We start from the raw sequence: 10,988 nt of genomic DNA, 5'->3' as shown, positions 1-10,988 counted from the left end.
GTTTCTCTACATAATTGTTACTCTCATAAACCCAGTAAAGAAAACAGCACGAATTGTAATGAACCGTTGACTTATACGAGGTGTTTGCAATGATACGTGGTGCAACTTCATCAGCAAAGAGCAGTCTGCGTGCTGCATTCTAACAATACACTGCATCTACTTAGAAATCTGCTCCTTTATCATGACTTAGTGAGAACAACATACACCCGTCAGCTATAACATTAAAGCACCTGCCTATAACCCCCCTAGTGCCGCCTAAACTCCTCTGACCCGTCGAGGCCTGGTCTCCACAAGACCTCTGAAGGTGTCCTGTGGTATCTGCCACCAAGGCATTAGCAGCACATCCTTCATGTCCTGCAAGCTGTGAGGTGGGGCCTCCATGGATCGGACTTGTTTGTCCAGCACTTCCCACAGATTATCAATCGGATTGAGATCTGGGGGATTTGGAGGTTTGAACTCTTTTTCGTGTTCCTCAAACCTTTCCTGAACATTCTGTTGCAGTGTGACAGGGCGCATTATCCTGCTGAAAGAGGCCACTGCCATCGGGGAATAGCGTAGCCATGATGGGGGGGGGGGGGGGGGGGGGTGTGCTTGGTCTGCAACAATGTTTGGGGGCACGTGACAAAGTAACATCCACATGAATGCCAGGATCCCAGATTTCCCAGGAGAACATCTCCCAGAGCGTCACACTGCCTCCGCCGACTTGCCCTCTTCTCACACTGCATCCTGGTACCTTCTCTTCCCCAGGTAAATGACACACACGCTCCCCGCCGTCCACATGATGTAACAGAAACCGTGACTCATCAGACCAGGCCACCTTCTTCCATTGCTCCATGGCCCAGTTCTGATGCTCACGTGCCCATTGTAGGTGGACAGGGCTTAGCATGGGCACCCTGACTGGTCTGTGGCTGCGCAGCCCTTAAGTTTGACCTGTCCGTGGTTTTAATGTTATGGCCGATGGGCGCAGACTGAGGAAAAGCCAACAGAAAGAAAAATAAAACCTGATGTTTGATCGTGATCAGATGATGTTTTATTAGTCACATGACTCTGTAATACTTGCATAGTTTTCTTCGGGGAGTATTAATCAGGAAATGGCTACATTCTAATGCTCCATAAAGAACTCGTGTTTCATGTTTTGGCGTCTTGCAGTGCTGAGTATCCGATTAATCGTTGTTTTGCCGCTTCCACAAAAGGCTTTTGTCTAAGACCCGCTGGACCAACGTAAACAAACCGCTTTAACTCAGCTGTACTTGTCAGTCGTCCAGGTTTCCAGCCATGGGTGTGAGTCTGAGGAGGAGAAGGACGTTGCCCCTTGCCTCCCTTGAACCCCAAAGCTCGACGTTCACGCTCCTGCTTATTCAGCTTCCAGTGAACGTTGTTCAGCACCTGAGCTGCAGCTCATGCCAAATTACCTCCTCACCCACATTTCTTGGGGTATCAGGCCAGCGCCCCCTGCTGCCATCCGATTGAATCTTAGTGACTCTCAGGCTCTCCTCAGCCTGGCTGTGTGTCCCTTAGTGAGTCAAGACATCAGCAACCAGCACAAAAACACCAGACTTCAGCATTTTAAAGCCTTACAGGTTGGCTTATGGACCACAGCGAGTTCACTGACGCTGGAGCCTGACGATTGCTCCCATTTGGAGGTCATCTACTGCCCCCTTGTGGAGAGACCGATGAGGGGAGTCCTTGGTTCACCAAAAGAATGTGCAGGGAAAAAACGTGGAGCAAAGCACCAATCAGACAAGCAGGCCACGCACATGCATGTAGCATGATGTCGCTGTCCTTCAGCTAGCTGAAGAAAGGTGACAGGGACACAGGGGACGGGCACGGAGGAGGCCCACGTCAGAGCAGGTCCTAAAGGCAGGGCCATCTGGGAAGGGATGAAGGGCGCTGGAGGACAGAGGTGGCCAGCAGAGTGCCTGTTTCTGCTGTTATAGAACTTCTCAGTCCATTCAACTGCCCTCTTCAGGCAAAAAGCTGAAAGTCCAATTATTTACAAATTAGTGCTGTGAAAGAATGACATAAATCTCCAATATGAAGTGTTAAAAACATTCTGTTTTACATTCATGATGAAATGTTGATATATAACAGAGACACAAGAAAATGTGGGCAGTACTCTGCTCTTTATTAGTTATATCTCCTTGCATATAGACACACCATACCAATAAATAAACATTTTATAATAAACACTGCTGAATAATGACATTAATATTGACATGATTTTATTTTGCATAAATACCTTCCTTATTACAAGTACGTTGGCGGAGATCGGTGTTTAAGTGAAGGTTGCTGGAGGTCAGCCAGGCGCATGAGCTGTGCAAAAGGATATAGCTGTATAAAACTATCGATAAACCCCAGTGAGACATACTGGATCTGCTCAAATTCACTGATGGCTTCCTGTAAACCTGAATGACCCAGTTCCTCTCAGCCAACCTGATTAAGGAGCGACTGCTTTCCTAAGCGCAGCACAGGAAGTCAGCCCATGGGGTCACCTGATCCATCTTCATCTTGGTCATGTGACAGGCACTAGGAATCTCTTCTGTCCCAACAGAAGTCGTCAGAACTATGCAAGGAGGGTCCTGTTTTATAAACCCTTGATTTTAAAGACATATGCATACTGGAGAGTGTGTGTCAGGAATGTCCGCTCCCAGAGTCCTGCAAGCGCTGGGCTGGTGCATCCTGAAATGTGTGAGCCAAACATCGGGCAGTGTGTAGCGCAGCCAGGCAGACGCGTCTATTCACAGAATGAGTGTAAGAAAAAGGCAGGTTGCTGCGGTTTGGTGCAGCTGCCATTTAAAAGTTATGGCCCATGAAATTCACATAGGAATTTCCTACTTTACTCATTGCGCCGTGGACGGGTTTCCTGTGTGGAGGAGAAAAGCCCAAATGGCCCTTTCACAGAGACTAGCACCCCCAGGTGGTCAAGGTCAAAACTATTTTTAATCTCTTCAAAAATAACACAACAAGTAAGTCTATTACAACCGATGGAGTCAGGGACAGGCAAGGAAAACAGGATCTATGATGGCAAAACGTGAAAAACAAAGCAGAACTTAATCAGAAAAGCACTTAGGTCATAATTCAAACATAACTGCTATCTTTGCCCATGTTACTTCAAGGTCAAACAGAATCACAACACATTCGTATGCTGATAAATCACTCCACAAGGTTCATGGCCAAACAGGGAACAACGGGCTTGTTAATCTTCATTAGGAATATTTTTTTTTTTTTTTAGAAAACTACACCCATAAAAATAATCGCGGCGCCTCAAATCGTAAAATGTCTCTTTTTAGATCTGGAAGAGAGAATCTTCTTGTTTTGTCATCACAACGATCCTGCTACAAGACACTTCATGGTAAAGCACCTCCTCTCCTCCACAGTTTATTCATTCCTGTCATTTGACAGATGGCTGGACACATCAGGAACATCTCACGCATGCAGCTTATGTGATTAAAAGTGCAGGGAGGTGGAGGTGGAGGGGGAGGACATCTCCAGCAGCTTGTCCTGGCTATCTGCCCATGTCAGTCTCACGCCATCTCCCTCTGGGGGGGGCTCTCGCCCTCCAGGCTCAGACCCCCCTTCCCCGACGGTTCCGCTCCCCCCACGCAGTTTTCTGTGAGTGAGTGCGCCGACTCGTCGCCGATGAGCTCCAATCCTTCCAGAATGTTCTGCACCTTGCGCACGCCGTCGCGCCTTGCCTGCCGCACATCGGCACGGCCCTCTGGGTCCACCGAGTCCAGGGCCAGCAGCTCTTTGGTCAGAAGCTCCTCCAACATCAGGTATTTCTTGTCGTTCTTCTTCCCATCAAAGTTCCTGACCTCCTGCTCCAGCCTGTCCACCGTCTCCACGATGCGCTGCACCATCGCCAGCCCTGGGTGACTGGGGCCCGGCTGCGGGGGCGGGACCGCCTCCTGGAGTGGGGGCGTCGCCTCTGGGGGGTCAGGCCTGGCCGAGACCTGCACCCTGACCTCCGTCTTCTCCTGTCTTTCTGGGGGGGGCTGTGGTTCAGGCTCTCGCAGTACAGCTTGGGGAAATGGGGGCATTTCCACTGACGGGGGGCTCAGGAGCTCCTCTGGGGACATCTTTGGGGGGGCTTCCTGGTGTATGACATGGTGCTGGACCTGAAAGATAGGACGTGAGCACATGAGCACGCTGGGTATGGCAAGTTCAACACCCCAGGAGGGTCATGTAACTTTTTCTTGAACACTACTGAGAGAGGAGAAAATTAGTCACCTGGGGTGGGGGGGGTCGGTCCACCAAGACCTGAGCCCTGACTGGGGACGGCGCCCTCATGTGGGGGGAGATGGGCGAGGCCTCGCGGGCTGGCAAGCTGTGGCACGGCCAGTCGTGAAAGGCAGGCTGGTACTCAGTGTGGGGGAACCTCTGGGGGTGGTGGGGGCCGCTGGCTTGCACGTGGGGGTGGCCCCCGCCCCCCTCATGGATGACGGGGATGGATATGTAGCCGGGCTGAAGCTGGAGGCTCCCAGTGCTGCTGGGCCGCGGGGACTGACTGCTGGGGACGCTGTGGGGGCATGTGCCCTGGGGGGAGTGCTGAGCCTGCCGAGGCAGCAGGAAGAGTGGCGTGTGACCTTTGACCTGCCACCAGACGCTCTTACATCACTAGCAGCTTTATTTCTCGCTTCATTATTCATATCATTTATTCATAATTTACTTTTTCTGGAGCAATTATCTCATGTCAAAGATTCTGGCGTATGCAGGGGTGCAGTGGCAGCTCACCTCTGGCAGCTGGGACACCGGCGAGCAGGACATCACTGGGCTGCAGTGCTGGTCGCTCTCCACGGGGAGGCGCACCGGCGAACGCGGCCGGCAGGAGTGTGTCGAGCCCAGGGGGGGCGCCTGGCTTTCCGGCCGGCTCCGGACGGTGGCTGGCTGGCTGAAGGCATAGCAGGGGTGCTGCACTTTCTGCCGGGGGTCCACGTTCTCGTGGGAGATGGGGATCGGGATGTAGCCCTGCCGCAGCATCGGGTACTTCACCTCGCGCATGAAGGGCCTCGGGGCGTCCTGAGTGGGGGACTCCATGGGGGGGCATGGCCCGTTGGGCGATGAGGGGCTTTCCTGGAAGAGACACAGAGGCACAGGGCACCGATCAAAACTCCATTGACAGAACCGAGCCGCACGGGCCGGATGGAGGCTGAGCGGGAAGCAGAGTGACCTGCGAGCGGATGAGCCACATATGGAACCCGAGTCCAGAGAGGGGCCTGGGGTGAGGGGCCTGCAGTGAGGGGCCGTGGTGAGGGGCCCGCAGTAAGGGGCCCGCAGTGAGGGGCCTGTGGTGAGGGGTCCACGATAAGGGACCCGCAGTGAGGGGCCCGCGATAAGGGCCCGTGGTGAGGGGCCCACGATAAGGGCCCGCGGTGAGGGGCCCACGATAAGGGCCCGCGGTGAGGGGCCCATGATAAGGGCCTGCAGTGAGGGGCCCGAAATGAGGGGCCTGTGGTGAGGGGTCCGCAATAAGGGGCCCACGGAGAGGGGCTCATTGTAGGGGGTCGTACCCATTTCCACATTACACATGTAAATGCTTCACAGACCCACGTAAGATTCGCAATAGGAAACGCAGCCAGTTCTTCCATTGTAGCGTCCAGCTCACGGCTGAAACTGGTCACTGGCGGTTTCCACTGTAACCATAAAGCTCCATCCTCTAGGAGGACACCACACAGGCAGCCAATGAAATTACATTATTTGCAATTTTTTAAAATTTGGATATTATTGATGAACACTTAACAGAAGTTATACTTACAGATGGCATGTATATGTATTCAAGGCTAAATGTAAATGTGAATGGGGGGGGGGGGGTGGTGGTGGCATTTTGTATACCAGCCTTGAATTAGAACGATTTTAAAAATCCAAAGTCCAAAATGAATATTTCTCTTCACAAACAGGCTTATAAAATGCCAAATATCACTAAAGCCACCATGAACATATTCTGATGGATGATTTATGTTTAACAGAAACATTTCTGGAAAAGAGTAACACTCAGCAAAAGACTGATCCCCTGCGTCTCCCCATTAGTGAAATTGCTTTTCCCCACACAGTTACATTTGAAGTGAAATGTTTAATGTCACAGATTATCGTAAGTAGCTCAAATCACAGCCAAATGGACTTCCGAGACATGCTCGACACCCCCCCTCCCCCCCAGGTCCTCGAAGCTCTGATCCTCCAACGGGAAACCAAAATCACACGGCGATAATTGGCATCGGCAGGGATCCCAAGGAGAGGCGACCCGGTGATATTCAGCCATGTCTGTAATATACATGCTGAGGCCTTTAAAATGACACGCTTGTTATTTCAATGGTCGTCATGGAAACCAGTGTTTAAGGGGGAGGCCGCTGGAACGCCACAGCGGATCGGCACAGGACAGAAGCTACAGCATCACTCCCACAGTCCCCAGGCTGAATGAGGAGAGCGACTCACCCTCGGAGTGAGCCCAGAATTAGAAAGCATCACTTACGCACCGGGAGTCGCCGGCTTGCAAGACTAATGTTCGTTCATTTAAAACGTCCAAGTCCCAGTTTAGACTGAGGAAGGAAACCGAAACAAAAAACATACAGGAGTGACATGAGGGAGAAATTTAACTCTCACCCATTAAATAACCAGGGAAAAAATCTGCATAATGTCTGTAGCGAGCGTCAGGTAAATGTCGACACCAGCTGGAGACGCGCACATTAAAACCGCGGGTATGAAGCTGAACGCAGCTAATTAATGCGCCTTTCAATTTTCTAGAAAGATGCAGCAGTTTAAATAGCTTAGAATGAGCTGTTTGGTTATAGCATTCGCATTTGATAGGTGAGCTGAGGAGCTCATCGGAGTCATTTGGTGACCTTTGATATCATTTAATTTAAAACGTCATATTTTAAAGGCACGATGTTACATGGGTGGTTTTGGGGAAGGTTACAAATGGAGCCTTGATCTGATTAAAAACGCAGAACTTTCCGCTTGATCGTCTGCTCCAAGCACGCTGACAGGAGCACATGGGAGAGACTAGAGAGATTACATCACATGGTCATGTGACACAGGGTCGGCATGAGTCTGGATCTCATTCATCAGTGAGGATTTCCTGTGTTTCACACTGGATTCAGGTGGGAGTTTTTAATGGAACCGAGGCCTTCCTGGAAGACACCGCCCCCAGGACTATGGTGATCACATGACCATAGGTCATGCCTTTGACACGCATGTGGCAGGAACATGCGTGGCGTCCGCTGGTCATGATCACGCTTCTTCGGCGCCCTGAGTGAGCGGTTCTGGCCCCTGCCCGATGGGCCCCCCCCCAGTAGACAGTGCGGCCCCGACATTTTGCCGCCGACTGACTCACAGGCCAGCCTCACGCCCGTGTGTCACTGGGAGCCGCCCCCCCGCCCACTGCTGTTCCTCATGTCATTCCTCCCTTCACCGCCGGCTGACGTCACCCGTTAGATAATTCCTTCGCTTTCTATGGCATTCGGCAGGGAATTGGTGGCCGGGGGGGGCCTCACCGGGGAAAGCCGAATGTTTATTATTTATTTCATGTAGCCAAAGCAACATACAATTGAGAAAGCAGAATCAGTCAGTCTCTGCAGCAAATGGGGGTTAGGGGCCTCGCTCAGGGGCCCAACAGTGCCATCACTCTGCCGACCCTGGGAACTGATAACCTTCTTCCATGCGTTTCATAACCCCCCTCCTACACCCCCCTCCTACACCCCCCTAAAAAACCCCTATAATAGGACATATTAACACAACTGGCCCTTCAGTGTTCTTTGACCATCTGCAGCCTGGGATGGTTTGTGACGACGATGTTGATCTCCACCTCCCTCCTCAGCGTGGCTTGATTTCACAACTTTGACTCACTAACAGAACAGATTTCTGAGCATGGAGACCCAGGACTAAGATTTGCTAGACGTGTTATTAAGAGGCCAAAAATACACAAAGCCGGCTAATGAATGTGTCTCATTTTTCTAAGAAGATGCAGCAGTTTTAAAGGATTAAAATGAACTGTTTTTGTACAACATTCACCTGCACTTCCTAGCAGTGCCACTGCACTTTCCAGTACTGTCACTGCACTTTATCAGCATATTCTCCAGTTTTTCCACTTCTGGACTCTGTGCTTCACATTTCACATTGCCCGTACTGTTTCGCAGTCGTTAGCCTCTTTCTAACTGAACGTGCCTAAATGTATAAACATCCCATTGCACCTGTTGCACATGGCGAATAAAGACCTTGAGTCATGAATCAAAGCAACAGAGTTGCTTCTCAGTCTTAATTGAACTTCAGAGATAGTCAGAAGTTTTCATGCAGTTAGAATAGGTGGAAGTACGCTTCGCAGAACTATTTTTAGAGCATGACCTTTCTAAAGGAAGGCTGCTTCACTTTTGCCCATTAATTGCCAATACATTTCCCTAGATGCCATAAGCCTTCTTAATAATAAAACCCGTGTTTGAGAAACTTGGTGATGATTAAAAGGGTACATGTTGCACAAATTTAGCCAAATGTAATTTTCTCAGTATTAGGTGTTGGTTGCCAAAAATGACAGAAAGTCTAAAGGTGTTTCTGGGGCCAGAAGCTCATCGGAAGAGATGGAAACACTGACACTCATACAAAGTATGAAAAATATAAGTTGTGTAGATGACAGCAGGTCTTTGGAAGCCCCACTGAACCACCACTCTGTTCCCACCACATACAATTCTACTGGATTATACGAACTGGCCTCCTGAAAGGTGCTTTAAAACGTTTCACCTGTAGCTCAGTGTGATATTACTCAGATCAAGAGCTGCTGATTAACCTTACAGATCAAATATTAACTTATTGTTAATCGCTTTTATTGTCCCGAGATGCCCTCTGAGCACAGTGGAACAATTCGATTAAAATTAATTTTAAAATCCCATATTTATGTAGAACATTAAATACTAAGAAAACTAACACAAACTATTTCCTAAGCGATTTACTTGGCAGTTTGGGTCCATTGTCGGACCTCTAAAAATACCCTGTCGGCCCCAGGCATTGCACGACCCCTACACTGGCTCCTGGCAGGCATGCCGTGCACCAAAAGCTTTGCACCAATTTTATCTCCTGACAGCTGTGTCTTTCCAGCAAATTCTCCCGGACACCAACTTTGGACAACAGCTAGTGTCCATCTTGCAGCGCGACATGTCAGACGCCCCCAGGCAGACTTTTTCCACCGGCCGATAAGTCTAGGATCCCCGGTGCGCCCGATCCGTGCGGGACACGCTGTCCCAGGACGGACCCGAGAGATAAAGCGGTGCCATTTCCCATCTGCGAGCGGCGGAGCCACGCAGGACCGCATTGCACGTCTTAACGAGCCACTTCAAGCCCCTTGTAAGGAAAAGTTGCGTGGCGGCAGCGCCGAGGTGCCGCAGCTACATTATGCCGCTAGACGCGGATCGGGGCTTTAAATAAACATTATGGGATGTGCAGGCACTCCGGGGAAAGGCTTCAGACACACAGCACTGCAGTGCAGTGCGTCACGCAGCAAACATCCGCGCTTAGATCATGATGCTAGAATACCGCCGCGCCCATTGCTAGCATGATTTCATTATCCATCACGTCTCTTAAAAAGTGTGCGTGTGGCCCCGGGAGCACGCCAAGCGCCCGGGCATAACGGGGAGGGCTTCCATCTTTCCGTGGAAAAGACCTCCACAGGCTGTCTGAAAACCTCCAGCATGATGTGCGCAGCCACAATAATTGTAGAAGCGCTCCCAGCATTGCCATCTCCATCACACCGTGAGCATCTTCAGCATAGCAGGGGTATCTCCACCATCGCACAGCCATCTCCTTCACTGTCAGCATACGTCGCGCACGTTAACGCGAACTTCCCCAGCCAAAGCGAGCGGTCAGTGGGATCGCGAAGCGCCGGCCACAGTCCGTCCTTCCGACAGCTGTAATGCGCCTACCTTCTTAGCGTCGTGCCGCGGGTCGTGCCAGGTCGTTATGCGATTATTGTGATCCACGAAAAAAGGCCATCCCGTCTGAGGGTCGATTTTAATTTCCCATCCAGGGGGCAGAGGGTCGTTGCTGGTCATTTGTACCATAGGTGCCTGCGTTTTCATGCTATGCAAGGTTCTCGGCTGGCTGAACTGTGCCATTATATACGAGCCGGGCTCCTTTAAAGAAGCCGTCCAGTGACGTGCGTGAAAAGGGGCTGGAAGTTTCTCGAATTAGCCTGATCAATGCTGAGAGTAAAGTTCTCAGCGTCTCCAGCCCCCTGACTCAGAAAGTTCTAGCTGGCTGTGGTTCCTCGCAAACAGCTCGTGCTCGATCCATCACCATCGGGGCGGCCGCGGTCACAGCACCTAAATGGTTCCCCACATGCCCTTCGCTTCCCGGCACTGTGGCCGCAGTCACCCTCCGTGCTGTAAAGCGGACTGTTGACAGCAGCAGGGGTTAAACCTCGCTCGCATTTGCTCAGCACATTGCGAATATATTTAGAATATGCCTTCGCCTATAATATAAAGGACTGGCTACGCGCTCGTTAATATGCGGCATCTGCTCTGTTTCCAAGCAACCTAAAAGTATCCCAGTTCCCCACAATGCTGCCATTTACTATTAATGGCCGTATAAGTGACGCATCACTATTAAAAATAATACACGAACCATACGATTATGCTGTACATAATTAAATTGAATTGCATTAACATAGAACGCATAAAATACTAATTGTTCGTATTAGGTCTAATTTGTAATGAATTTTAAAGAAATCGTTTCCAGTCATAATCAGAGGTCAAGGACCTTTCTCATAAAATACAGCGAAGGTAAACGAACAAACAAATAAATAAATAAATGCTGAAGTAAACCTGGTATCATTTCACACACATTTGGTTCAATAAACCTTCTCGGAATATTAACAAATGTTATGAGGCAAAAACTATCTTTCTGAATGCCAGCCATGATCTGGAACACCCAGGTTATTATAAACAACATCTGGGTTGTGAATTATCAAAGGACACTGGATTTCGAACAAATCAAATTACTTTAATATTCTC

The 10,988-nt window shown here is 50.1% G+C and overlaps 1 protein-coding gene across 1 annotated transcript; it reads right to left on the bottom strand.

Moving 5' to 3' along the window:
• Window positions 1–2,921: 2,921 nt before the first annotated feature.
• bag3 (BCL2 associated athanogene 3) lies at window positions 2,922–10,522 on the bottom strand. The gene is made up of 4 exons (XM_049009341.1): window positions 9,900–10,522; window positions 4,735–5,073; window positions 4,231–4,554; window positions 2,922–4,118 (listed from the first exon to the last, which is right to left on the bottom strand). Exons 1-4 carry the CDS (start codon window positions 10,089–10,091, stop codon window positions 3,525–3,527), a joined length of 1,449 nt encoding a protein of 482 aa, XP_048865298.1. The 5' UTR covers window positions 10,092–10,522; the 3' UTR covers window positions 2,922–3,524.
• Between the last annotated feature and the right edge of the window lie 466 nt (window positions 10,523–10,988).

This window comes from Brienomyrus brachyistius, chromosome 3 (genome assembly GCF_023856365.1).
Source record: "Brienomyrus brachyistius isolate T26 chromosome 3, BBRACH_0.4, whole genome shotgun sequence".
Taxonomy (NCBI): Eukaryota; Metazoa; Chordata; class Actinopteri; order Osteoglossiformes; family Mormyridae; genus Brienomyrus; species Brienomyrus brachyistius.
The sequence above is the reverse complement of the archived record's forward strand: the minus strand, read 5'-3'. Positions and strand labels throughout refer to the sequence as shown.

Coding starts and splice junctions, on each gene's coding strand:
- bag3 (XM_049009341.1), bottom strand. CDS start 10,091: ATGGCACAGTTCAGCCAGCCGAGAACCTTGCATAGCATGAAAACGCAG. Junction 5,074..9,899: donor CGCGGCACGACGCTAAGAAG/GTAGGCGCATTA, acceptor TGTCTCTTCCAG/GAAAGCCCCTCATCGCCCAA. Junction 4,119..4,230: donor ACCGACCCCCCCCACCCCAG/GTGACTAATTTT, acceptor CCTATCTTTCAG/GTCCAGCACCATGTCATACA.